General features: G+C 39.9%; 4 protein-coding genes and 2 pseudogenes across 5 annotated transcripts; 3 read left to right on the top strand and 3 right to left on the bottom strand.

Moving 5' to 3' along the window:
- Positions 1-449: 449 nt before the first annotated feature.
- LOC120416775 (hydroxymethylglutaryl-CoA lyase, mitochondrial) lies at positions 450-1,864 on the bottom strand. The gene is made up of 4 exons (XM_039578639.2): positions 1,697-1,864; positions 1,329-1,601; positions 1,104-1,272; positions 450-1,043 (listed from the first exon to the last, which is right to left on the bottom strand). The coding sequence occupies exons 1-4, from the start codon at positions 1,751-1,753 to the stop codon at positions 577-579; spliced, it is 966 nt and encodes a 321-aa protein (XP_039434573.1). The 5' UTR covers positions 1,754-1,864; the 3' UTR covers positions 450-576.
- A 4,010-nt stretch (positions 1,865-5,874) lies between these two features.
- Positions 5,875-8,047, top strand: LOC120416779 (uncharacterized). Of its 2 annotated transcripts, XM_052707195.1 has the most exons (4): positions 5,875-6,018; positions 6,077-6,477; positions 6,537-7,332; positions 7,396-8,047. In XM_052707195.1, the coding sequence occupies exons 1-4, from the start codon at positions 5,936-5,938 to the stop codon at positions 7,961-7,963; spliced, it is 1,848 nt and encodes a 615-aa protein (XP_052563155.1). In that variant the 5' UTR covers positions 5,875-5,935; the 3' UTR covers positions 7,964-8,047. The 2 variants fall into 2 exon arrangements, with proteins under 2 accessions (XP_052563155.1, XP_039434579.1); XM_039578645.2 differs by having other exon boundaries at positions 6,537-8,047.
- A 100-nt stretch (positions 8,048-8,147) lies between these two features.
- On the bottom strand, positions 8,148-8,736 carry LOC120416781 (uncharacterized). The gene is made up of 2 exons (XM_052707199.1): positions 8,710-8,736; positions 8,148-8,652 (listed from the first exon to the last, which is right to left on the bottom strand). Exon 2 carries the CDS (start codon positions 8,474-8,476, stop codon positions 8,234-8,236), a length of 243 nt encoding a protein of 80 aa, XP_052563159.1. The 5' UTR covers positions 8,477-8,652; positions 8,710-8,736; the 3' UTR covers positions 8,148-8,233.
- A 6,574-nt stretch (positions 8,737-15,310) lies between these two features.
- LOC120416780 (zinc finger protein 761-like) lies at positions 15,311-16,520 on the top strand. The gene is made up of 3 exons (XM_039578647.2): positions 15,311-15,514; positions 15,578-16,128; positions 16,193-16,520. Exons 1-3 carry the CDS (start codon positions 15,413-15,415, stop codon positions 16,503-16,505), a joined length of 966 nt encoding a protein of 321 aa, XP_039434581.1. The 5' UTR covers positions 15,311-15,412; the 3' UTR covers positions 16,506-16,520.
- A 5,479-nt stretch (positions 16,521-21,999) lies between these two features.
- Positions 22,000-23,814, top strand: LOC120416787 (26S proteasome non-ATPase regulatory subunit 1-like; annotated as a pseudogene).
- A 237-nt stretch (positions 23,815-24,051) lies between these two features.
- On the bottom strand, positions 24,052-24,451 carry LOC120416786 (E3 ubiquitin-protein ligase hyd-like; annotated as a pseudogene).
- Between the last annotated feature and the right edge of the window lie 3,505 nt (positions 24,452-27,956).

Here is a 27,956-nt window from a genome sequence, read left to right as displayed (position 1 = left end):
AGGATGATAAAGTGATAACGGGGGTGATTAGGGACACATAGGGCGTAAAGGAACCCTCGGGACAACTATGCGTAGAAACACAGAAATCGGTCGAAAAATTTCAATCGCGTTTTTCTCAGTTGCCCTTTTTTGAACATGGGACAATTATGCGTAGAACGGCAGTATAAACATATGAAAGACAATAGTTTATAGGTTCTTTAAAAAAACTCTAGATTTTTTAATTTAATAGGCAATCAAACATTCAAATTTGACTAAAACTGGGTCGTAGAATTTGAAATTGATGAAAAATGGATGGTCCCAAAGGAAAGTCGTAGCCGTCCTCAAATAGAAATATTTTTGTAAGCCTGCGAAAATTTTCTCTCTGAATCTTTGAAAATTGGACGAATCGAGAAAAATTAGTTTTATCTAAGTGCCAGTATATCAGTTAAGTGAGGAAGCTAAAACACAGGTTTAAATTGTTAAACGTCATAAACTTTATTTTCAAAATTTCATCAAAAAATCTGGTAAGCTTAGTCTAATAAATGCTCTTATCACCCGCTAACAAACATGGTCCAAACTCGCTCCGCAAATCAACCTTCAGCACTTGGTCTTCCGCATGGCCCGATTCACCTTCGACTCCGACTGGCGACCCAACTTTTCGCTGATAAACTTCCCCACATTGACCAACCGCGGCAAATCGATGCCGGTCTCAATGCCAAGCCCGTGCAACATGTAAACCACGTCCTCGGTGGCGGCATTTCCGGACGCCCCCCGCGCGTACGGACATCCTCCGAGGCCGGAAATCGATGCGTCCACGACTGCGATTCCGAAATCCAGCGACGTTAGGATATTGGGCAGGGCCTGACCGTACGTGTCGTGACAGTGAACGGCCAGCATGTTGACCGGAGCGATTCGGGTGACCTCGCGGAGCATTTCGGTGAAGCTTCCCGGCGTTCCAACGCCGATGGTGTCGCCCAGGGAAATCTCGTAGCAGCCCATTTCGAGCAACTTGTCAACGACTCGGACCACGGCCGAAGGCTTGATTTTGCCCTCGTAAGGGCAACCTGGAGGAAGGAGTTGGTTAGGTCTGATGATGTTTAAACATGGTTCATGATTGTCCTCACCAACGACCGTCGAAACGTATCCTCTGACTTTGACCTGCGCCTTTTTCGCAGCATCCATCACGTCCTGGAAGCGGGCCAAGCTCTCCTCGATTGAGCAATTGACGTTCTTCTTGGTGAAGCTCTCGGAGGCGGCACCGAAAACGGCCACTTCCTCAGCACCGGCTGCAATCTACAAATAAATTCCTTAAAATTCCACCCTCAACACACCTGCTCAAGATAACTCACCGCCGCTTCGAATCCCTTCAGGTTGGGCGTCAGCACCGGATAGCTGATTCCGGGCACCTTGTTGATCCCCCGCAGCACCTCGCTGTTGTCGCCCATCTGGGGCACCCACTTGGCACTGACGAAGCTGGTCACCTCGATCGTGCGCAGGCCCGTCTCCGAAAGGGCATTGATCAGCTCGATTTTGGTGGCCGCCGGCAGGATCGTCGGCTCGTTCTGCAGACCATCCCGAGGGCCCACCTCGACGATCCGTACCGCCGTGGGTTGGGCTAGTTTCTAAGGGGACAAGATTGATTACATTTGCTCAGCTGATAAGAGAAATGGAAATTTTTCGTGTGGCTGTCGATTGGATAATCTTGGTTCGGACTTACCGTTGTATAAGATCTGGCCAGTGCAGGGCTGAAAGACTTTTGGATGGCACGAAGCATTTTGGAGGAGCGGGATTTAAATGAAATAAAAACGAAAAATAATTGAATCGTGATGTGATAATGTTCAAGAGCCGAATCAAAACAAAAATGACGTTGTTGATTAAATTTTAATCAATCAGCTGGTGTCAGGGTTGCCAGAAAATCGTTGATAATTTGTTTACACGTTTATTTTGTTTCACTTATTTGAAATGAGTGAAAGCTTTTTGTTTTTAATATTGCTTATTTTTTTAAAATGATATTATTTTGTTTGCTGTTGAAGATTTGTAATAAAAAGTAACAAATAATTTCTAAAATCATAAATTTGAAAGACACCAAAAAATTTTTCTAAGTGTTTTCTATGATTTCGCAAAATTTGCGAAACAATGTAAAAGGGCCGAAGCCGAAGTATAAACAAAGAGTCTATCCTGCTCACGTCAGTTAACGTTAACGTTAGGAACGAGCAGGATAGACGCTTTGTTTACACTTTGGCATTATTGCAATGTTTTGCTAAAAATCTAATTTTCATTGTATTATTTTATTTGGCCATGCATTCTCCTATATCAAAATAAGTTATTTTGTATTATTAGTTTTTCCATTTCCAATTTTGGGGGCTGGTCAAAATGGGTATTAAAATGTCTATTTTTTTTTATCTTGAGAAGGGATTTTCTGATCGATTTGATGTATTCCTCTAAGCTGTAGGTTATGACTTTTCCGTCAAAAACAGGTACAGTCATCCCACATATTCGGAACACCCACAAATTCGGAACACTTTTAAGATAATTTGTCAATAGCATGCCAAAAGTTGCTTTTTAGAACTTTCATTTGGACATTATCTTGCTATTTCACTAGGAAAAGTAATACTTTTTGAACAAAAAACTTCATTCCAAGACTATTTTGTCCAGAGCAGCAAAATACTGCCTCCAAATGGCATGTTTCATAATTGTGGGATGTTATTGTGCCTCCCACAATTGTGGAACACCTGAATTTAACTGATATTTTCACAAAAAAGTTATCGAACCATGTATAAAACATCGCTAAGCTTGAGTGTGTTTGGTTTCAGTGTGTGAAATCATTATTTGGTAATAAATATGTACTCCTGGAGAGATCCAAAGTTTGTTTACATTCGTAAGAAAAAAGTGTTCCGAATTTGTGGATTTCAAGAGTCCAAGAAATTCTTCAAAAACTTCATATAAAAGTTAAAAATTTGCAGATGTTTGATACAGCATTCGAAAGATCGCAAGAAAAGCTTTCAAATAATGGTAAAAACGAATCATTAAGTTCAATTATCGATTTGCTATGATTTTTTGAACATTGGCCAATCTGGAAACCGTTCCGAATATGTGGGATGACTGTACACGGATTTTTCTCATTTTTATATTTAACTTTTTATGACTAAAAGTTGAATTCCTAACCGCGTAGTGCGTGATTGTGCAAAAATGGGAGGAGATATGAATTTTCAAGGGAATGATGGAACGAGAGGAATCACAAATCCGCATAAATAATTTCAAGATTGTTCAGGTGTATTTTTTGGCGAACTTTCAATTTTGCAGTCCAAAACCAGTCATTGAATTGGAAAAATAAAATTCTTTTTCAAATTTTCTTTTCTTGATTTGTGTGCACCTACGTCGAAGACCAAGATTGTTTAATTTTTGCTCTTTGGTCTGACAGTCTTTGTCCGACAGATTTGGTCTGACAGCTTTATCATGGATTTTGGTCTGGTCTAGGCGAGGGATAGGACACAGCACCTTCCTGTGAATTTTTGATAAATACACTTAAAAAAAAATATCAAAAATCTGGACAAAAAAATATTATAAATCATTTTTAAAAGCAAAATTGAATAAGCAATCGAAAAGTATTTTATATACCAAAAGTTGCGTCTTTCAATTACGAAAATTTTGGTACCCAAACATGTATAGGTTATCGCTGAGATTTTCATGTTATCGCAGTTTTAGTGAAAAAAGTAGATTTTTACCCCTTTTCGTAATTCGTAGTTTTTATGTTCAAAAAATCATATCTCCGAATCGTGTTAATGGATATCCGCATTTTTTGCATATGTTATGTAAAATATGAGCGCTTTGGTCCCGAGACCATCAAATTAACAAATGACATTTTCATAGGACCTTTTCAAATATTTAGCTAGCTTTTTCGAACCTCCACATATTTTTCCTTCAGCCGATCCGGAGATATGATATTTTTATATATCCGGAAAATTTTTTTTTTGAAAAATGAGGTTTTTTGCGAAAATCGACGAAAAATTCAATTTTGTGGACCACCCTATTTCGGATAGGAGCACCCTAACCGCCAAACAAAAAATACGGGTCTAATTATTTGGGTCAAAGAACCCCCACTCCAAATTTGAGCCAAACCGGAACACTTAACACTTGATTTTGATTTGGAGACTTCCTGTTTGACGTGGAATGGCTGGGGACCATCCATAAACCAGGTGGACACTTTTTTGGGATTCTGTTACACCCCCCCCCCCCCCCTCGTGGACAATTCGACGGTAACATTTCAAAAGACATCATGTACATTTTGACACTTTCTGAGTTATTGTATATTCTGAAAGTACTCCTAATAACCTACCTCCACCAAAAATGAGCAAAAGTTACTTCAGTAAAGTCTGTTTAATCATGATTTTAAATAAAGTAACATAAACAAAATCTCTGCCATCAGCAGTCCCTGTTTATATAGCCCTGTCAACCTGTCAAACAAAAGACTACATGAACCTCGTGACGAAAAAAAGCAACATGAACAAAGCGCCGGCGAAGAAAAACGAATCATAGCAAAGCGTCCCCCTCAATGACAGCAGGGTGATATAGACGTTGGTGATTTCAAAAGAAGTTATGTTTGTTTTTCTCAAATAAAATTACGAAAATAATGTTTTATTGAATTTGGATGATCAATTATCAATAAAAGCAAGGTTTTTCAGCGTTTGTTATCATCAGAACATCTTATTTTGCTTTTATATTAAAATGGGAATTGAAAATGGATGCTCAACATTCAAATGCGTTTTTCTCAAAAAGGATGTTGTGTACATGATGCTTTTTGAAATGTTGGCGTCGAATTGTCCATACAAAAAAAAACTTTTTTTTATGGATCGTGGACAATCGCCATACCCCGCCCCTAAAGTGTCCACGTGGTTTATGGATGGTCCCCTGATTGAATAGCTGATAAAATTTCATGTAATTTGTTTCCTGGAACTTTGAAAATCAGGCAATTATTTTCTGAGTTACAGCCTCACAAAGAATTTGAATTAACAAACAAAAAAAACAAAAAACGAAAAAACAAGACAAAAAACTACCCACAGGTTTTTCGTGGTCTCTTTTGGAAGTTTCTGTTCGAACTTTGGAGTCCAGAGGCTTGAATAGGGAGAGCACCTAAATCACTTATTACTTCAAAAAACCTCCCACTCCAGGATTCGAAATGACGACTTTTGGATTGCGAGTCCAATCGCCAAAGTTGGAATAATTTTTCAAGCTACCTAAACTTTGAGTACTTTTTATCCATTCGACACCATCCACCGCGGTGGTGCACCGGTCTGGCAACACTACCCTACTAAACGCGAACTGTCAAACTTCACTGGTTTTCCAGCAGTTTTCTTGCAGATAAACAGCAAACAAACCCAAGGCTGTATATCATAGGTACTCGCGATCTTCCTTTGCATTAGTGTGAGTGCATGACTCCGTGCCACTAAAACCAAAACAATAACAAACGAACAATGGACCGTGCCAGAAAAACCAAAACATAAACAATGTCAGTGTCAGTGGAGTGAGAGAGTCAGAGATAACGATTTTGACAACCGCACTACTACACACTCAATCGCGAGTACCTTAGGTAGAAAGCCATGAAACAAACCCCCCCACTTTGACAGAAGAAGCCGCGCAAAACCGTTCAAAAAATAAACCGTTTTCCTGCAGTTTCCTTGTCGTCCTGTTCATTCACGGGCGGCAGCGCAAACGAATCCGCCATCGCAGGTTGCAACGGTTTTGTTATTTTTTCGAGAGCAGGTAGATTTGTGTGTTAGCAATATGTCCAACATTGGCTCTCCCGGCCAGGAGCAGCAGCAGCCGGAAGTGTACTTCGGATCGCCTACGATGGAGGAACTGAGGCAGTACTATCTCCGGTTGCAGTAAGTTAATGTTTTTGGGAATATGTAGTAGGCCGGGAGTTTGAAGGAAGTGACAAGTTTGGTCCCAAAATTTTATGGGTTTGGGGCTAATGGAAGAGTTTCTGACGATGGCATTCACCAAGTTGATCCGATCCGTTGGCCAAAAGATATTTAAAAAGTTTGAGTTAGAGTGTGTGTCAGGTAAACATGATTAATTTTTGGTTTCTCAATTTCAGAAGCAACCCAGCAATTCCGAATAGGATCCCATCTTCGGAAGGTTCGGACGATTCTTCGTTTGAGCTGGACGAGAGCTTTCAGGCGATGATTGAGCGCAAACGGAAGAAGATGATCGAGGATCGGTTGGCGGCTGTTGGGTTGGACAGTACCACCGAGGATGAGGACAGTTTGGTGACGGGACATTCTAGGGATGTTGGTGGCGGTGACTCTCGGTTCCGGTGCAACGACAGTACGATCATCGAGCAGGATTCGATCCACAAGACCACAGACGAGAGCTTCGAAGCGATGGAGCGGCTGTGTGGTTCAATTAATCTGGGTGCGGGAGGAGACGCGGAGGAGTCCCAGCTGGACGCGGAGATGCCACCGCCGTCGCTAGATTATACGGTGCAGATGAAGAGGGGTGAGATTTTAGAGTTTGAGTCGTTTAAGTTCGATTTTTAAATATCAATTTAATTTCAGCTTCCTCAAAGGGTGAGCCAACTTGTCTAGCTGAGATGACCCAGCTGGAGGACATCGAGGAGCCATCAGGCATGTGGGAGAACTCAATACTGCACGCTACGGCCGCCAACAAGATGCTTTCCCCAATAAAACGCGTCCACATGCTGCGTCCTTCAACGATTTTGGAAGAGGCCACAATCAACGAGACGACCACGACCGGAACTGCTAACCAGACCAGCTCGAAGAACACATCACTGGAGAGTTACGCCACGGCGAAGCAACAGCTGGACGGCAGCGGAACGGACAACTACTCGATCATCACCGGAAGCGAAGTGTACCGTACGGCGGAGGAAGGATCGACGATCAACAGCACGGCGGATTCCAGCGCCGGTGTTGGCTTTGAAACGACGGTCGTCAACAAAACGGGCATCGAGAATCGTCGCGAGGTTGATGAGGACGTCGTAATCGTGTTGGATTCAAGCTCCAGCGAAGCTGAGGATTCTCTTCCGGGTGGCGACAAACGGTTGGACGCCTCAAGCATGCTGGAAACGAGCGCGAGCCTGCAGGAGAATTCGCTCTGCCTGAATGACACCAGCGTGCTCGAGAACCGCCCAGATTCACCCCTGCTGGACGAAATCCCGGACCACTTCAACGATACGATGGAAGAAATGGAATTTATGATGCGTCAAGGCATGAAGGTCATGCAGCAGCAGAAGCAAGCTCAAGAGCTGGAGAAGAGCAAGAAACCGTCGCTGCCAGGTCCGTCCATCCTGAAGAAGACCGAGATGACCCCGGTGACGCCCGCCAGCCCGGGCCGGTACCTTAAACCCAAACAACCCACCTCAGCGTCCAGCGCTAAGCAAATGCTTTTCACCCACAGCGCAAGCAAGGTCAACTCCGCCCACAAGCAACCACCGCCCTTCGGCTCAAGCAGCTGCGGCACGTTCAAGAAGCCGCTCGTCAGTCGCTTCCCACTACCCAAATCCGCCAAAAAGTTCGACCACATCAAATCCCCCATCGGAACGTACATCAACAAGACTCCGCACACGACACTTCAAGCCAAGATTTTCTGCCCCAACCAGAACCTGGTCGACGTTCTGCACACCAACCCGCACAACCGCGAAAGCGTGCTGAGCGTCAAGGAGAACAACTTCGCCCCCCAAGAACCCGAAGGTTACGCCTCGTCACTTCCCCGCAAGGGCGTCGTCTGCTCACGTGGAGCTCACGTCCTCGACGAGCGCAAGACGGTCCGCATTCCGGGCGGTGAGAAGGTGCACAAACTGATCAACAGCTCGCCGACGCTCGTCATTCGGCACGAGGGCCGGCTGCGTTACCAGCGCGAGACGCCGCTCACGGACGATAGCGTTGCGGACGACAGCGTGGCCGATCTGTCGATGGCGTCCGGCGATGTGTCGGTGCGGATCTTGAAGGATGTGCGGCGGTTCTAGTGAGTCTATCGGATTTGGCCCTTTTTTATTCGTCCTTTGAAGATGGAGATTGTTTTTCAACTAGCGGTCTCAGAAGTTGTGATTCGCACGATTTTATCAGAATATAAACAAACTATATTATTTTGCGTAAACGGTTCATGCTGGAATTGTTCGTATATCACAATCCTTCAAAAAATCACTTTTAAGCATTAACTCTCTTTATTCACACAACTTACTCCTCCCCCACAAAACCCAAAACTACTCCAAATTATCAAAGTAAAACTGCCGGTATCATCCGTCCGCCTGGTGCCGTTCGCCAAACCCCTCCGGCACCTCAAGCCCCTTGGCGTGCTGTTCCGCCCGGAAGATGTACTCGGCAATGAACTCGGACTCCTCGCGCCGCTTCCGGGCCGCGTACGGTTCGTACAGCCGCTTGTAGCCCACGACAACGGTTCCGGTGATGAGCATCGCTCCGCCGAGCAGGGCCGCCGGCGAACCCCGCATCGCCCGGTACATGTTGACCAGGGTGGACATGTTAGCTTCTAAGGTTTACTTGGAATCGGAACTGGTCTTGGTCGACGAGGGTTCACCGCTGTGTTCGACCTGGTACTGCTTGAACGCGGGCTGGAAGATGTAGAAACCGCCACCGATGCCGAACACTGTCACGATGATTAGTTCCGGCAGCTTGGACCGTCCGAATCTCATTGCATCTGAAATGTTGTGAAATTTTAGGGAATTTCTACTGGACAATGTTATGCTTCACTTACAGAAATTTTTGAACTTTATGCTCTCACGTTTTGTTTTGACAGATTGGCTTGCATAACCAATGTTTACCACCGGCAGATGCGTTCCCTGTCTCTCTCTGAGAAGACTGTTTTGGTTCTCTCCAGGGTTACCAGGTCAAAATTTTTAAAATCTGGCAAAGTATCGATTAAAAATCTGGAAAAATCTGGCAGACGAAAATAATATAAATCTTAATTTAGAAGGGAAGAAAAGACATGAATTAATTCAAAAGTTTGTTGATTTCAGATGATTTACCTAATTTTATGGCCTCAAAAATGTTGAATTAATATTTTGTTGAAAAAAAACAAATTCTATTTTCTTAATTTTCAATTAAATTCGTTCATTTTAATCAAAAAGTTGTTCAAATTGCACATGTAGTGAAAAATCTGGCAAAATCTGTCAATATCTGGCACTGATAAGGATGAATCTTTATTCCGGCTGGCACTTGAAAAATCTGGCATTCCCAGATTTATCTGGCAACCTGGCAACCCTGAGCATACCTGTTTGAAAATTATTTTTTAACTCTTGAATTATTTTGTAATATTTTGTACAATTTTCAAATTGAATTCACTCATTTCTGCTATAGTAACTTACTTTAAATTCAAGGTTCTTTTCACTATTTCAATAAATTTGAGGCATTCAAAATCTTAATGAATATTGGGGTCTTTGACACAGATTTTCATAATATTTTTTATGAATCAAATGATCGCTATTAATTTTTGTTCATCAAACAAGAGGTAAAGTTAATGAAAAACTGATATAAAAATAGAGCCTTAGAATTATGATTCTATTTAATTTTGTCACATAATTGAATATTTGAAAACAGATTCTAACTTGAGTTTGGCAATGGTTTTTTTTTGTAAATATTTTTAATTGTTTAACTAAATTCATTTAGTAATTTGAAATTTGTTTTTTTTCCGAATGTTGCCATTGAACTTTTTTTTGTGAGTATGGGTAAATTACCTACCATAGATAAAGCTTATTTTCAGTTTTCGGAAAACTTAAATATCGAATAAAATCCAAAATTGAAAAACTTTTTTCGTTTTGAAAACATAAATAATATATTGAAATTGCAAAAAAAATAACAATAATCCAAGAAATTTTCAGTTATTGCAATTTTAAAAAAAATGTCTTCAAACATTTTGCTTAAAATAAGTGGGAAAATATAAAATCATATCAAACTGAATTATCATTGAAAAAAAACAGTTAAATACTGACCACTAGATAAATTAACATTGATTAGAAAATTCAATATCAAAAATTACAAAATTAAAAAGGGAACTTGGCAAAAACGTTTTTTTATGCATTCCTTGACATTTTTCTAAATCCTTTGATTGAATAATAACAGCAGTCATGTTTTAAGCATTCTTTGTTTAAAAATAATGATGAAGTTTAAAAAAAAATTGGAACGCTATTTTAAGTTCAGTTATATTTAACTTTGTGTCATTTCCAGTTGAAACGAAGTATCAAAAACTATACGTTTGCCAATTTAAAAAATAACATGAAAGTTATAAGTATTGTTGAACTTTCGATTATCTTTTCAAAGATTAATTGTTTGTGTTTCTACTCTGAATCATAAATAATGAAATTCAATTATTGAAGTTTTTTTTATTTGTTGTTTAGTTTCTGTATTTACAAATAGTAGTTTATGCAACAAGTTGCAAAAAGAGGATTTTTTCAGCACGAGTCGTACATTTATCCAACGAGGTTCACCGAGTTGGATAAATACGAAGAGTGCTGAAAAAATCAAGTTTAGCAACGAGTTCCATACAACATTTTTTGCAATTCCGAAAAACACCCATTGAGTGAAATTTTAAGTCAAATTTTCATGTATTTTGTCAATAAATCGATTAAATCAAAAAAATGTTGAAAAGTGTTACTTTTCGAAACAAGTGCTGAAAAGTTCAACTTTTCAGCACTCATTTCAGTGCTGAAAAGTAGAACTTTTCAGCATTTATTTTGAAAAGTGTTGCTATTCGATTCTGTTATTTTTGGTACAGAAAAGTAGGCTATTTCGTTGTTCAAGAATGACAGGAAAAGTAAGTAGTTTCACGACGGAATTGCAAAAATGAAATTTTAGTGGTCACCCTGATTAAATACAAAAAAGTTGGTTTTCCCATACTAAATTCCATACAAAATTGAATCGCTTTGCGCAAAGTGTGGGCTGAACCAATCGCTCCCAAATTTTGGGGGGTTGTTCATGGACCCAAAAGGGACCGAAAAAACTTTGTTCTGAAAAATCGATCATGTCGAGCCATCCTAATGGGCACAAAAATGATAAGTTACATTATCTCTAAGGAAAACACAATCAATTTTATTTTATTTGCAATAAAATTCATTCATTTTAATCAAAAAGTTGTACAAAAATGGCTTAAAGTAAAAAAATCTGGCAAAATCTGTCAATATCTGGCACAGAGAAGGGCGAATCTTTATTCTGGCAGACACTTGAAAAATCTGGCATTCCCAGATTTATCTGGCAACCTGGCAACCCTGGTTCTCTCTCGAATACTCGAATTGAGTCTTGCCTTGTGTTGGTGAGATTAGAGAGCGATGGCTGTTGGTCGCAAAAACGTCTCATTTTAAATAAACTTTCATTATACACTGAAAACCCGATGGTTTGACACCAACTGTTGTCAAACGAACGGGGCCACTTTTTAGTTTGACACCCCTTTTACACGGAGTTCACACACACTACCAAACATGGCGTGAGCGCCATGTAAAAAGTGACAGTTCGTCACTTTTTAGTTTGACTTAAGTCAAATTTGACCAACCAACGGTGTACAAACTAAAAAAGTGTCAAACGAAAAGTGACCAACCCACCAACCACCGGGGGTTGAGTTTATTTTTTTATAATCATGTTATACATATCAAATCTTAATTAAACTTAAATCTATCATTTAGAAAATCACATTTCTACATCACAAAAATTGAAAAAGCGAAAATCTGGAGTTTTTTTTTTTAAAAAAAAAAGGTCCAATAAACCAAATTTTCAGTTTTTGCTTTTTGGGTGTTTTTAATACCCTTGACTCAAGGCAGTTTCAAAAACACCCAAAAAGCAAAAACAGGAAATTTGGATTATTGGACCATTTCAAAAAAAAAAACAAACCAGAAATGTTGTGTAGCTTCGGTAATAATTGGTCATTATAGCACTCATTGAAATTTTATAATATATAAATATATATTTTATAAATTTTTACTTTCCAGCACTTTATTTAAAGGTTATTTTTTCGACACTTTTTTGTCTCGAGTTGACCGAACACACGAATTCCAAACAAAAGTTTCATTGAAAAATCCTGTTCGGCTGCAACACACAGAACTTATTTATGTTACGGCATTTTCGCTAAAACTGCTTTTAAAAATTCGAGTCGTGTTGTCAAATATTTTTTGAAGTTTATGTCCCTCGACTCTGATCGAAGTCTAGGGGGGGGGGGGGGGCAAAAAAAATAAAAATTGAAATTACAGGCCACGGTGTCAACATTTGAATGAAAAAAGTGTTTTAAAATGCATCATACACCTGTCCAGTTGTTTTGCAATCATTGATTTCCAAAATTTCTAAGTACTGACGAAAATTTTATTTTTGCGAGAAAAAAAAGTTTTTGCGGTGCTGTACATTGTAATTTCATTAAAGTTCAAAATATTTTCAAACGAGTCCAAACATGTTAAATATGATTATCAATGCAGAAAAAGGCATTTTAGATTGTTCTCAGTTGATTAGACTTCTATTTCCAATGAAATTTTGATATTTTTTTGAAAAAATATTTTTTTGACCCCTGATTTTTCGGACCAATTTTGAAGGGGGGGGGGGGGGGGGGGGCGACATAAACTTTGAAAAATATTTGCAACGGCCTTGTGGCAAATGGGCAGTATTCATGATTGCTGAGAGTCGCAGGACTCTCGCCCTTTGCTATTAGTAAGTATCCAGCAAAGCAAAGGGTATAGCATGCATTTAATACTGTCAACTCCCATTCGGCTGTGTTCTCGTCGCTGTCATGTTGTAAACTGGAGCCGAGGGAGGTCCTGTTGTGAATTCTAGTTGGAGGTGGTCCGAAGATCATTGAAGAAGGTAGAATTCGCCATCACCCAAGACACGAAGGCACGAAGGATAGACCATGTCTTGGGGGGTGAAAGGATGATAGGATTTAGTGATAATACCACAATTTTAATATTTGTCTTTCTCTCTTATTTCAGAGGATGCCTGGTCTGAGTTCTAAGTGTTGCAGAAGCCTTCCGCTCTACATAATGGAGCCTTCCTTCTATCATTTCCTGTATTTTGAAAAAGGTGATGCGCCGAATGTGGACATATAGTTTATCACACTTACTCCATACGGTGTGAGCGTGAAATGCTGTATGTTTGCAATTGGTGCATTGGCTATTTTCAAAACAGGCTAGATTTTTCCTATTATTTTAAGATAAAATTTAGTAAAATCTATCCATCTATTTATTTTGCTATTGTTATAACTTGTCCCTTACCTCACAAACTTTAACTACTCTATTCTTCAAACTTGGAATCGCAATACATTATTGTAGAAATGTAACAGTTGAAAAAAATTGGTAAGAAATTTGGGCATAACTGTTATTAATATGATTAAAGGTACGTTCAATCTGTTTTATTATATATATTAACTATTCTAGTTTGTTTGTCCTGTCCCATATTTCACAACTTCAGTTGTTATCTTGTAAACTTCTCGTTACAAGTTGGTAGTTCTGTCTAGTTGCAAAATGAGGTTTCATTATTCTTTCTTTATGTGTTAGTCTGTTATTCAATGTTCGATTTTATTTTACATTGTACTTATCCCATTTTTTCTCTTTTTCTCTTTCATGTACCTTGCGAGCATACGATGACCGAAAAAGTCATTGTATAAACCAACACACGGGTATTTTTTACAAAGCCGCGAAACAGAACAAGTATTTTTATAAGTGCGTGAATAACAATCGGTCGTTGAAGCTCAAAAAATGTGAGAACAATATCGCGCCGTGGTTCAGTGATAATAAGGCGAAGAAAGTAGACGACGATTCCGCATGAAGAATATAGCGGAAATTATGTGTTAATTGCACAATGGATGAAGGTTTGAAGTTGACACTATCAAAAGGGAATGGTAAGATGCAATAGTAATATTGCTAGGTTTGATAGTGTCAAAAGGTAAGATCAAGGAATAAGGATTATATGAAACTATATTGTCATAATTATTGTATTCACTGAAATATCTATCCGCTTTCTACCCCCAATGTGTCCTGCACTGGGGGTGCCTGGGGTAACTTCGAGTTGACCTGGGCCGCCCGAGGAATTATGTCGTAGGTGGTTCGTGTACTTCTCACTCACCTCTCCTCGCGGCAAGGTTTTCCGTAGGTCTACACTCGAACATGCAACATGGGACAGCATGAATCTTCAGCTGAAGCCGGACGAATGTATTCCGAAATTACAGAATTACAGAAAAATATTTGCAACGGCCTTATTACAATGAGAAATCCCGTTAACAAGAATTTTACTTTGATTTATGCAACATTTTTTAAGAGATTTTTTCATTAAACATATTTGTAATAGCCTAAATTAAAAAAATACTTTTTGAATCTTTTTTATAATTTTTACAACTTTTACTTTTTACTTTTTTTTGATACAGTCCAGGCTCGATTTTCCGAAGCCTCGATTATCCAAAGCCTCGATTATCCGAAGTTTCGATTATCTGAAGTTCGATTATTCGAAGGTTTGTATGAGACTTCGGATAATCGAATCACGAGAAAAAAAGTTTTTCGTAATTTTTATTTTCTTATTTTTAACCTCAAATTCGAGTTCTGCGACCTTATTTTAGTCAAATTTGAATATTTGATTGCCTTTTAAGTTAAAAAATACTATTTATCAATATGTTATCACCGCCATTTTGGACGCCATCTTGGATTTAAAAATTCTAAATCATTTTAGTGTAGTTTATGGGCTCAACCATTTGTCATTTAAACAGTAAAGAACATAACATGACATTTTAACAACCTTTTTTTAAGCTTCAATTGATTGATTAAAATCAACAAAACCAAAATTAAAAGGTTCAAATTGTGAAAGGAACCTTAAATTTGTTGTTAAGTGCTCAAAATGAATTAAGTGTAATTGAATTGAAAATTTCATCAAATATTATTTCATCAAATATTATCAAACATTTTTCAAAACATAGAAAATAATTTTCAAACATGTTTGCTTGGGATCAGATTTTTTTTGACTAAAAAATCACAAATTACGGACTTTTTCCCGATTTTGCCGAAGTCCAGACTTTTTCCCACTTTTCAGATTTCCCAACATAAGTGACGTCCCTGATCTATATGAACTCATTCGCAAGAACAACTTTGTAGAACATCACAAAGCGCTACCAACTGATTTTGTAAAAGATATAGGTTGATTTTGTTAGCTAGTTTTAAAAACTTTTGCGAACCGATTGTTGAAAACGGTAAAAAATATGACATTACATTTTGATAAATACGCATTCGTGATTACAAGATCACCGAGGTTCAAATCATCGAATTTGGAATTATGTTGTGATGTGCTGTGGAATTATGCTGGGAAATTTCACTCACAAACACTCTCAAAGCACATCTCTCGTTCGCTCTCTCGCTATTTAGAGACAAACATTTGTTTACAAACATTGCCGGCAGCTGATTTTGATCCCGTTTAGGAAGCAGTAATTTTAACGTTCCCGAATCACAATGTCTGTGGAGTGCCGAATCTGTGACACGGAAATCGACCCGAATTGTGTCTTGAAGAATCGGTTCTTTTTAGAAATGTATCAGGATGTGATCTGCAAATGGGTGAGTTTGAGATGCGTTTTGTTTTTCTGGGTAATTTGTTTGAATTTTGTGTTATTTTTTTAGGTCAATCTAACAGGTTCATCCAATTTGAATCTATGTCAGTCCTGTATGATTGAGGTGATTGGTTTTTACAAATTTAAGCAGATTTCTCGGAGGAATGTTCCAAAAGCGAATGCTGCCGATGACGGTGAGCAAGAAGCTACCCCGAATGTGCTGCAATCGCTGCTTGATGGTTGTAAGGAATCGGCCGCGTTGCCCCCGGAAGTACTGCAATGGGTCGACCCGCATGTGGAACCGGTTGTCCGCATCAAGCGAAAAATCCAACGCAAAACGGCAGAGGAAAAAGCGATGGCTCCGGAGGAGTACAAAAAGTATTACTTCCGGAAAATGTGGGACAAGCACAGACAAGTGTGTACGGTTTGCGGCAAAAAGTTTCCGAGCAAGCAGATGGAAGGCCACATGAACAAACACAAAAAACTGGAACCGTACTCCTGCACACACTGTGGTATGACATTCCACTGTAAGCTGAATATGCGAGGACACATCCAGAGAATGCATAGCGAAGTCCAGAAAACGTTCTCTTGCCAGATTTGTGATAGCACGTTCCGGAAAATGTATTTACTTAAATTTGTTCTTGAATGTAATCCAATAGCTAATATTGATCCCATTTTTCCCCAGTGTCAACCTCCGAAACCACATGCGGGCGCTCCACTCCGGCGACCGGCGAGACTTTGTGTGCACCATCTGTGGGAAGGCCTTTGCCTGGAAGAGTGTGCTGAAGGTTCATCAGAAGACGCACACCCGCGAGGTGGCGTACCGGTGCCACGTTTGCTCGCAAGAGTTCGTTTACCGGCAGTTGTACAAGCTGCACATGCATAAGAAGCATCCGGGTCAGCCAGTGTTGGATAAGCTTCAAAAAAAAGGACAGGGAGGAGCTGAGTTGAAATTTGTAAATTTTTGTAAAGAGCGTGGACAATCAGCTGCTTTTTAGCTGGGGGCTTGTTAACTGTGCCGTAGACCATTTAAAATTAGACAAACGTCAAAAAATCAAAACAAATCGAAATGACCGAGGGGTTAATGGATGAAAAAATCATGTTCAATAAATAAAAATACTTTTTTTAAACTTTTGTTTAATTTCAAGTCACAATTCAAGAAATATGAAAAGAAAGCATTGTAAATAAATTTGAGTAACCATTATTCTCATATTTCATCAGGAAAATATTATGCATCGGAGGCCCTCTTGTTATTTTTCGTTCAGCGTATTTAAACTGCCTTACCCAAAGCGTTCTCAGTCTCAGATGGTAGTCCCAGATGTCCCCTACAAGCTGCAGGTCGAACCGAGTTGATATCTGGATGGAACACTTTTTTATTTGAGTTTGAAAATTATGCTATTTTTTCACTAAAATGCCAATAACTCCCAATTGGGATGCTTCTTCCTGCATTTTGTTGCACTTTTTAAGCCCTTTCAGATGCATTTTGAGTTTTGAAATTAAATTTAATTTTGTCTAAGTTATAGCCATTTTAATTTTTTGGAAGTTTTTGAACCTTCAAACTTTGTATCCCGATTTGCCCCACTTCCCATTGACCTAGAGTGCTCATATTTTGGCCAGATGCTAGTTTTATATGTACAAACAACAATTTCAGGCAGATTGGTGAGGTCCAAACGACGTCCCATACAAAGGGGTATGCCCTGTTCGTGGACTCGCTCTTAAAACTAAACGGCATTGTCTCGACAGCAGCATCCGATTGCTTGCCTTGATAATACAACTATAACCCTTAAACACACTATGCCAATGGTCGCAACGCTAGCTTAAAGCGTATCCTGTACCTTGTACCTCCCCAAAATCCGCCCAACTCCAAGCGAAACTTACATGGGGACACCGTGGAGATTTTCCCCTGTCCCCTTAAAAAAGTGGATCATCAACACTTCCCGTCTTCCAAATCCCTTTCCTTGTCCCTGGTGCGCGGTCCAGATGGTCATACAAAATGAGTATGTAACTATATGAAATTCTGTTATTTAGAAGGGATTTTCTGATCGATTTGGTATCTTCGGCAAATTTCTAGGTTATGATTAGAACTTTTAGAAAATAAATAGGTACGCGGATTTTTTCTATATAACCTTTTATCACTTTTTATCCCTGAAATTATTTTTTTTAATTCAAAATTTGGTGATTTTAGGTGGATTTTAGGAAACTAAAAATACATCTTCTGAGCCATAGTGCGGGATACTGTAAAATCTTTCATGTATTACAATATCACAAATTGAAAAAAAAAACATCTTTTGCTCCTTGAACTGAACGAATTGGTTGAAATTTGAGTTTTTGCCAGCCATTTTTTTGTGTGACGGGACAACGAAAGGAGCAGATTAAATCAACTAACAACTTTTCAAAAGGGCGAAACCCTCAGATGTAAACAAACTTCGTCAGAATCATGTAAAGCGAACAAAACTGATTCTGAAACACCCTCCAACATCTCAAAATTCCGAAAATACGTAGTTTTACAAGCAAAAAACAAAAGGCTAATCAGTAACATCAATCAAAACAAACCAAATTGAGTTTCCGCCCTTGTGTTTTCACCCAACCACGAGGGGCGAATGTAGTGTTTTCTGCAAGTTCCGACGTATATTTAGAAACACCAAATTTTCGTTATAATTTAGTGAATTTTAACCTGACAATCCTCAAAACGGATCAAAATGTATGTTTCTGATGTCTCTGACCACAATTCCACAACAAACACAGATTTGTATGATCCTTAATACATAACTTTTTAATTTCAATTATTGTAGTATCTGATCTGGTCTGGTTTCATAATTTAGACATGAAGGTCCATAATTTACCGGTTCTTGGGACATCCGGGGATTCTGGGTCGAGTAGTTGCAGGACAAAAAGTTAGTGTAGGGAGATTTAGGAGGAATGCCGTACAAAATCATCGCCTCCGTAACCTTTGAAGCTATGCAAAGATTGAGAAGGCAGGATGGTGTCGCGGGGTGGCCTTGTCGTCTGCTGCCATGTCTCCCACTGTCCCACATCCGGCGGGGACACCCCAAGGAACGTCACTTCAATATAGACCACATCGTCAAACCAACTTGCTACTTACTGTGTATCATAGCCGTGATCCTTGCTCAACGATACCCATTTTTTATCTTTGAGGTCGCAAATTTCACTGTTTTATCACTGAATGTAACGTTTCACAATGATAAAATAGTTGTTTAAACACTTTTTTCCTTAAAATCCCGAAAAATAAAAAAAAAAAACAAAAGGGCGAATTGGTTGTTTACTTCTGTTTTTTGGCGTAACTCAACGGGCGATTCCGTTGTTTTGGTTGGGTGGGTGGCGAATACGGTGGAGCGAAAATGTAGGCACGCTCTTCAAAAAGGCGTAATTTCTTTTTCTCAATTTTTAATAGCAAAAACACTTTAATTAATTCCAAATTGCTCTCTATGATGAAATTATTGCTATTTTCTATTACGTTTTGACAAAATTGATGGTTTTCATGCTTTTTTTGTGGAAATAGGAATTGATTTAAATTGCAAAATTTTGAATGTTGATTCTCCCGAAACGGCAGGATTGTAGGTTTCGCCCTTTTGAAATGTTGTTACTGATTTATGAAAAAACTCCTCTCCATTCAATGGCTTGCAGACCTTATTTGGTCAATATCTTTGGCGTTTGAGGTGAGAAAACGCATTTAAAGCACATTGCAATTATTGAATCATAATTAATCTGATATCTTTCATTTAAAAAATCACATTGAAAATTGAAAAATGTGGCATTTTGGTGTAGCTTCGCTAAGAATCGAACATTTATTAATTGAAGTCCTTTCGTCATGTTTATTCGCCGTCGAAACATCTTCTCATTCTCAAGCGATAATTACCACTTGCATTTTAATGCATTTAAAAATGCGTTGTCACGAATCTCAGCTTAAACCTTTACCAAGTTCCGAATAAATAAACAACCCTCCTTAACAAAGCCATTATTTTGTGAGCTGAAGTTCACCGAACGATTAGAATGCCGTTTTCTCCGCCTGCTTAATTCACATTAGTTGCCCCGTAAATGAACGCCATTGTACGTTCATTTCCATTCATTTAGTTCGTTGAATTCTAGACTCTGGAGCTGGAGCTTCTTCAAGCACGTGGTTCTTTTCAGCGGTCGCTGTGTGCCATGGAGTTCCCACGAACATCTCGATTGTGAGTGCGCATAACTGATTGAGATTGGAAGATGCCGTCGCAACTCGGATTACATTGATGCACTTTTTTTCAGAATGCAGTTTCTTCGTTGCCCTCGAAAGCGTTTGTTGATGGATTGGGGCTGGCTCGAGGGAATCAAGGGGAGCGTATTGTATTGTTGCATGAAATTGAGTTGGTTCATAAAAAACGCATGCGTGGCTGGTGTGGATAATGAATAAAATGTGCTGGCTGTTGAGATTCGCGTGACTTGTTTGGAAATTTGTTTTAATTTCTTGAATTTGATGTCTTTTTCAATCTGTGTTCGAATAATTCCAAATTTGTAAAAAGCCTTTAAATTTTATAAAACATGTAAAAATAAGCGTTTTACTAAACATTCTACATATTTTACAATCAATTGCCCAAGATTTTTTAAATAATTTTTAAAGAGTCTAAAACTTTAACAATTTGCTGTAAGGCCAAATAGATATCAGACTCAATCTAATGATATTATTCCTTTCCACACACAGTCCACATTCGATTATACTATGCCTCGATTATCCGAAGGTTTGATTATCCGAAGGTTTGTATTAGAATTCGGATAATCGAATCACGAAGATTTTTTTTTAAAATTAATTCATGCTTTTAACATTAAACTCGAGTTCTGCGATCCCATTTTAGTCAAGTTTAAGTGGTTGATTGCCTATTTCCATTTTGGCCGCCATCGTCGATTTAAAAATTCATAATCATTTTAGAGTAGTTTACTGCCCATGTTCGCATAAATGTCCCATATACAAAAAAAGCAAGCTGAGAAAAACGCATTTAAAGTTTTTCTCACACATAAGGCTACGTGTTAAGTTTTCGCGAAATTTCCTTTGGATTTCCTCCTGATTTCTAGATCTAAGTAATGAATGTTGTAGGCTTTTCTGAAAGATCACACGATTTTCAACCAAACTGCATCAATAACTCAAGAGCGAAGAAAATACATATGGGACATTTATGCGATCAGGGGCAGTTTAGGGTCCTACGTAAGCTCTACAATAAAAATTCAGACAGCGCAAAAAAGTTTTTTTGTGATTCGATTTTTCGAAGTGAAATATTTTCGAGGCCTTCGGATAATCGAGCAAATTAATTTTTTTCCCAGAAAAGTGGGACACTCAATTGTAAAATTAACAGTGTTGGGATGCGAGTGAGAAGAAGGAATGCTTTTCTTACTCGCGAGCGAGGGAGAGAAGTTGTAGTCCTTTCCTCTCGCCGCTCGCGCTAGCCTTTTTGCTCGAGTTGCTCTCAGCAGCTCGGGGCTCGCGGCGGGAACTCGAGAGAGAAGATTTTTTTCTCGCGAGAGTACGCGAATGACAATTAGAAAAGATACTTTTTGAAAATATTTTATAAATCTGATTTTTTTAACGTTGATAAAAGTTTTGAATTGGATTGGAAAAAAGACAGGATACAGAATTTACAGGCGAAAAAAAAATAAGTGTGCAGTAGTTTTTGTATTGTTCCAGACTATGCCTCTGTACATTTTCTACCATTTAAATGACAACGGTATCTTTCTATAGCAGACAATATGAAAAATCCCGAGCAGACGGAAATAACTTGGGAATAACATTTTTTGATATTTGAAAATACTAGGCCAATAACATATTATGTTATTTATAACAAGATTTGTTATTCGTCGTTATGATTTTTTTGTTATTGGATTGTTATTGTAATAACAGACTAATACTAGGGGGGTGCCACTTCGGTTCCGGCGGGTTTCTCGCATCTGAAACTGCGCGATCGGCTCCGTCGGCTTCGAATCCGATCCGAACCCTCGATTTTTTTTTCAAACAAAGTTAATTCAATCCATTTAAGCGTGTAACGCTCCGCTGTGGGTTTCGAACTGTCAACCGTTTTGTTTTGTTTTCCTCCAGTTTTGTGGCGAAGTGCGAACGTGTACAAACAAAAAGGAGTTTTTAGGTGTTTGTCCAACCGGACCACTTCCACGACGGCCAACACCACCGCAGAACTTGCCGTAGAATCTTCCTCTGTTTTCGCTCCAGCAATTAATATGCAGAACATCACTTCCGCCGCCGTCGTCCACTTTTTGCTGGACGAACTGGTCCGGGAGCTGAAGTTGTTTGCCTAGAAGAAGATGGACAAGATGTGGCAGAAAACGTAGGAGGATTTAGAGAGAAAATAGATCCTGCAAGAAAACAAGGGCTAAGCCCGTGGTCCGTGGACACGATCATCGACGTTCATCATCGACGCAGTTGCGGGTTCAGCTGGCGGAGAATCCTACCAAGGCGAAGCCGATCGGTGAACGGCTGGAGGCGACCCGGACAGGCCGGATATGGATGGACGTGGTGGAGTCTTCGATTATGAAGGTGAAAATTCTCAATGTTTATAGTAAAAAATAAACTCATTTAAATTCCTACCTTTATGTTACCCAGAGCCTCCCCTTCCGCGACACGGTGCTGCGTTGCTTGTATCTGGGCGTTCCACAACATGTGTCCGTCAACATGTGCCAGTGTCGGATCTCCCTGGAAGACCCGTTGGCCGTCGCCGAACTGCTCGAGAATCTGTCTAATTGTGGCAAACACACGGACCTGATGGCGTACTACATCTGTACGATTTTGTCACGCAGCAGTTCCTGAGACAGGATCGGCAGACGCTCAAAGCTACCGATTTCGTCGAAATGTTTTTCGAACTTAAGCCGCAAAGCACGAATGCTGCGCCGGAAGAGCCAATATCAAACAAGAGCAAGAGACACACCAGGCGAACTTTGAGACACAGGCGAGAATTTTGTCCGGAAAGATTACGATCGATCTGCAGTTACAGTTCTCAATTCAGACCAACCCCGCGGATCTGCAGACCCTGCGCGCGACGAGGAAAGCATCGCGGGTGTCGATTTCCCACACGGTAACGGGAGTTGCGGACGCACGCACAGCGGTATAACGTGCGATCCGTTCCTGAACGATAATCTGGTGTTTGGTGATTGGTCAGGGCTACAAATTGGGAAAAGTTTTCGGCCACGGCCACGCTGCGAGTGATTCATCTCGGGCACGAGATAGAATCGTTCGTGTTGATGCAGAGTTATCTGCCGAAAGAGAGGCCTGTGGCCTCTACGCGCTCGGATTGATCCGCGCTAATCACGGGTTAACATTATTAGGTAATTAAATCTGCTGCAGCAGCAGAAGGACGCTTAAAACGAGAATGTTTGAGGCTGGCCAACGGGAAATCACCGGCAGGATATTTATGTGCAGTCTTGTGAGCAATTAATCTTTGACTTGTAACAGAACGATACTGTAAGGGTGAGACGACTGGAATTACCATGGGAATGGTCATGCTCGGTTCAAAGCAAAACCATGGTCGGGTCACGTAGACCCAGCACGAGAAGATTCTGCGTTGGTTGGCTGTCGGAATTCTGCTGACCATCAACACTAAACCCTGGTCATCACTAACAAGCACAAGGACATGATGGTCAAGTACGGCGCTATCCTTGCCCACGGCATGACCGTCAGCCTCCAATACCGTACCGTACCAACTGCAAGACAGGTCAGAATACTCGGTTTCACCCAATACTGGTACAGGTTCCCTCTGGGTCAGTGTTTCTTTCTGGTATTCTGGAACGATCTCTAAACCGCCGCCCACGCATCTCAGTTACCTTGTACCACTCGAGGAGAAGAAACGCAAAGTAAAAAAAAACCTCCGTCAAGGACAAGAACCCAGCTTCGACATTATGCACAACCTGGCCTGCGTGATGTGCGCCCAGCTGAAGGTGAATTGCATTGCCGAGGGAATGCCGTTTACGTCACCTTCGGCGGGATCGTGATAATGCACAACTCGGCAACTGGCAACTGGCAACGGCAACTGGCAACTGGCAACGAGTACGGGCCGAAGAGTTATAACCTGATGAAACCGGAAGCCCCTATGTCATTTGAGAACATTAAGAATTATATGAAGAGAGATCGTTTTATTGCAATTCGTTTCCAATATCATTATACATATAAAAATTGTAACAGTTTTGTATTTGATTCGAATGTCATAATAAATTCTATTCTTTTTTTGTGTTACTATCCAACAGGAAGTTGGATTCTCCGTTGCGTTTTTTTTCGTAGTTCGATACTTGCTCACGGTAGATTACGGATGTGCCCTCTGATGGGAGACATTTTCCGAAGTTCTGTCAACAGTATCTCCCTCCCTCGAGCAGCTGTCGTCGAACACTTTCTCCTGAAACATGTCCAAAAACGCTGGCTTATCCGCGGCCATCGCGTAGTCACCGTCCACCTTGGGCACGCGCCCAATGGTACCGAGTGTAGGTCCCCCACGAAAATTACGTTCCTGGAAAGATATAAGATTAGTTTCGATACGAACTTATGTCGCTACTAGTTGAATCTTACCTTAGCAGCCACTGCTCCTCGTCCTTCTTGGGGGCCATTCGTTTGTGCGAGTTGCCAGCACTTCCAGTGTCACTCAAGTGCTCGAGTCGAGCGTTTCTTTGCTACCTCCGGACTCCGGAGGCTTTCTTGGTGCTGCCAATGCCCAAACTGAGCTGCATACTTTTTCTTTGACTTCCGATGACGACAGGAGGCCTTCGGTTCTGGTTGAACTTGAGTTGGATGCTCCACCGGAGACGATCCCCTCTTGTCGTGGGACAGGGTCGACATTGGGAGTAGCTTGAAGCGACAAATGTTGGTGTGATCACAAGCGGCGTTCAGTAGCTGACCGAATTTCGGAACTTCGTTCGAGATCGTGAATCCGATCGCTCCGTGCTGGTAAATGGGACTGATCTTCATTTTCACAGGCGTCCTCGCGGAACCACAGACGTGGTCAAAAGTACCATCGATCACGCCACCGTCCGAATCCTTTCCGCTCAGCACTGTTCAATCCAGATCTGCTTCCACCACTGGTATCGCCTCCTCCTCCTCCTTCGGAACCACCGGCCAGAAGTCCGGACGTTTCTCCCATATCGACAACAGAACCGGAAGCCGATACTTTGCCGATTGGTCGCTCCGTGACTCGCTGCCTACCAATTCTCCCCTTAGGGCACTTTTCCTTGAATCACTCAACCTTTGCGCAAGGCACTCCGTGGCCACAGATTCTTCCGCTGGATAGCTTCAGCACAACTCGCGAAAATCAAATTGAAAACATTACGATTGGAAAACACGATTTTCTAAAACATAAACAAACCAAACGAAATGTCAAAACGGTCAAAACCAACACTCTGAATGAAATTACACAGATTCGACTAAATAGAGGGATCGAGTCTCAAGGATTTGGAGCGGATCCAAATCCGCTTCGAAAACTCGAAGTGGCACCCCCCTAGGACTAATAACATTTTTAGTTATTCTTCGAACAAATCTTTGTTATTATTTTTTGTTATTTTAACAACTAATCCGATCATCTCAATAACAGTTGGAGTTATTCTTCCATAACAAAAAATGTTATTCGACGATTGTTCCAAGGATTATCGAGATGCTGAAATTTGGGTGAGCTCGTTCCTTGTATTTGATTTTAGCGTTCTTTTCTTTTTTTATTGACAGACGCTGGTAAAAGTATATTCTAAAAAAATCGGTCGCGAATAAATGTCGCGTTGTTTTCGTCTTCCGTGTCTCGCGAATAAATTTGAATAGGATTTCTTTAAAATTGTCGCGGTTAATAAGGTTCAATAAGAATCGATACGTCTCACGTTGACGCGATGTTGACTGTTATTCTCCGATCTGAAAAGTACAGCATTTAAAACAAAACAAAAAATAAGCGGGATACTACTCAAAATTTGACAATCTGAGTTTAAAGTATAGATTTTAATTACTTTTGACTAAAGTTCTATTTTTCCACAGCCGGCTGTCTAAGATAGAGCGTTTGAGATTGAATAAATTTTACAAAACTAATCGGGAAATGTCTCAACAGCAGCCTTGAGAATAAATAGCAAACATTAAAAAAAGTTTTCACAAAAATTAATCGGGAATTGTCTCAACAGCAGCATCCGATTGCTTGCCTTGAGAATAATAGTTAATCTGATAAACTCACTTATGCCAATGGTCGTATCGCTTGCTTAGGGCGAATCCTAGACCTCTACCCATCACAACTACCAACTCCCCGCGACACTTACGCAGCCCTGTTGTTTAAATTCGATCAAATTTGGTCAAACGGTCAGTTTGATCGAGTTCCACAATAGGGTTGGGAAAAAGAGCCTGCGGTTTCGCTACCTTTTTCTAAGTAAGTTTAGCATCAACACTTCCCGTGCTCCTAATCCTTATTTCTGTCCCGGTGTATGGTGGAGATGGGATCGGCCGGCAATGGATGGCTTTCATGGTGCTGCCTGTTCTGTTCAGGTAGAATTGGTTGTATTCCCTTTAATCAATTTCTATGCAACCTGAGCTGGACAATCATCACACATACATGACGAAATCCAGTCTGCAACCCGCTAAGATCACCATCTCCATGCGAATGCGAATGCGAATGCGAATAACAAAAAATGTTATTCCAAAGTTGTTTTGGCTTTCAACCAATATCAGACCAAAAACAAATTTTGTTATGATATCATAAACTGTTATTAAACCCTTATGCAAAAATGGATTTTTCAGGAAGATTCCATAACACTTTCTGTTATTTTAACAGAATTTGTTATTGAAATGGCATGAATTTTGTTATTACCGTCTGTCCGGGATAGGCGAAAAAATGATAAAGTGGCTGTCAAAACATGAAAAAACTAACAAGGCATGAGATAATGATAGGAGGCGATAGAATAAGCCTAATACCATACCAAAACAAACACAAACTAAACATGATAAGTAGATAAAAATACCAAAAAATAGACAAGAAAAAAACCCAAAACAAGAGAAGTAAAGTTTTTCGTAGAACAAAAGTTGCTCAAAATTACCTCCTGGACACGGGAAAAATAAAAATCTTTGAAAAAAATTGGGCTGTAGAGGGTTTAAACTTGGCCTTCCTCATGACCAAAAAAAACATTTTGGGTCATTGATTCGCCCATACAAGGATCCATACAATTTTGGCAGCAGTTCATACCAAATTGGTACGTAAATTTTCGAAAATCTGTATCTTTTGGAGAAAGTTTCTGATCGATTTGGTTTTTTTTATCTGATTTTTGAAATATTTTTCTTTCAACAAAGCTAAATTTCATTATTTTTTATGTTAAAAAACATAACCCCGCAGTAAAAACATACTGAACATTTTGGACTAACACTACAAAAAGGCTAAATATTCAATATAACGTCCTTTCGAAATGTTTTTCTTGATTCCAACATCTTCAAAATGTTTCTTTCGAAGAGATTAGAAAAAAATAGCAAAAAGGCTAAATATTCAATATTACGTCCTTTCGAAATGTTTGTCTGCATTCCAACATCTTCAAAATATTTCTTTCGAAGAGATTAGAAAAAAACGAAAGTTTTTGAGATATTGGCATTAGAAAATGGGGTGTTGTTAGCTAGAGACTTAGAAAACTAAAATTTTCTTGTTTTTTTTTTCTATGAACCAATAAGGCCGATGCAAATATTTTCAAAAATGTTTGTCCCTCGGCTCGGGCCGGGGTCAAGCCATAGTTTCAACATTTGCAAACATTTGGAAAGATTGTTTAAAAATGCATTTTACACTAGTTCAGTTGTTTTGCAATCATTAGTTTTCAAAAAACCTAACTTAATCCACCTATGTGGTTGGTGCCTTCCTCACTCTTTTCCAACAATGCATTAATGGCTTTAAATCATAGTGATTCAGACAGCATTCATTATTTATTTTGCAATGGGTGATAAGTGATATGATGGGTTTGGACACAAATTTGGTCTAATTTCGTTAAGTTCCGGAATACAAAAAACACACATATCACTCAAGGGCTCATAAATGGCATCATAAGTGGCCATAACTCGAGACAGGGTTGCCAGATCATCAATGTTTTAGACTCGTTGGAAAGGTCTTTCGATTACCTAACCAACGATGGGTCGGATGATGGCTCCGGACATTGTTTACATACATTTAAGGTAGATCCGGCTACAAAAAATTACATAAATATCACATAAGTGGTCAGAACTCGAGACAGGGTTGCCAGATCTTCAATGTTGTGGACTCGTTGGAAAGGTCTCTCGATTACCCAACCAACGATGGATCGGATGATGGATCCGGACATCGTTTACATACATTTAAGGGAGATCTGGCTACAAAAAGTACATAAATATCACTTAAGTCGTCAGAACTCGAGACAGGGTTGCCAGATCTTCAATATTTTGGACTCGTTGGAAAGGTCTTTTGATTACCTTACGAACGATGGGTCGGATGATGGATCCGGAC

The sequence above is a fragment of the Culex pipiens genome, chromosome 2 (genome assembly GCF_016801865.2).
Source record: "Culex pipiens pallens isolate TS chromosome 2, TS_CPP_V2, whole genome shotgun sequence".
NCBI classification, from domain to species: Eukaryota; Metazoa; Arthropoda; class Insecta; order Diptera; family Culicidae; genus Culex; species Culex pipiens.
The sequence above is the reverse complement of the archived record's forward strand: the minus strand, read 5'-3'. Positions and strand labels throughout refer to the sequence as shown.

Excerpts from the sequence above, each read along its gene's own strand:
- LOC120416779 (XM_039578645.2), top strand. The coding sequence starts at position 5,936 with ATGGGTTTGGGGCTAATGGAAGAGTTTCTGACGATGGCATTCACCAAG. Across the intron at positions 6,019-6,076 it reads GGCCAAAAGATATTTAAAAA|AAGCAACCCAGCAATTCCGA; the intron begins GTTTGAGTTAGA and ends TCTCAATTTCAG. Across the intron at positions 6,478-6,536 it reads TACGGTGCAGATGAAGAGGG|CTTCCTCAAAGGGTGAGCCA; the intron begins GTGAGATTTTAG and ends ATTTAATTTCAG.
- LOC120416775 (XM_039578639.2), bottom strand. The coding sequence starts at position 1,753 with ATGCTTCGTGCCATCCAAAAGTCTTTCAGCCCTGCACTGGCCAGATCT. Across the intron at positions 1,273-1,328 it reads TGAAGGGATTCGAAGCGGCG|ATTGCAGCCGGTGCTGAGGA; the intron begins GTGAGTTATCTT and ends ATTTATTTGTAG. Across the intron at positions 1,044-1,103 it reads ATACGTTTCGACGGTCGTTG|GTTGCCCTTACGAGGGCAAA; the intron begins GTGAGGACAATC and ends TCCTTCCTCCAG.
- LOC120416780 (XM_039578647.2), top strand. The coding sequence starts at position 15,413 with ATGTCTGTGGAGTGCCGAATCTGTGACACGGAAATCGACCCGAATTGT. Across the intron at positions 15,515-15,577 it reads AGGATGTGATCTGCAAATGG|GTCAATCTAACAGGTTCATC; the intron begins GTGAGTTTGAGA and ends TTATTTTTTTAG. Across the intron at positions 16,129-16,192 it reads GATAGCACGTTCCGGAAAAT|TGTCAACCTCCGAAACCACA; the intron begins GTATTTACTTAA and ends ATTTTTCCCCAG.
- LOC120416781 (XM_052707199.1), bottom strand. The coding sequence starts at position 8,476 with ATGTCCACCCTGGTCAACATGTACCGGGCGATGCGGGGTTCGCCGGCG.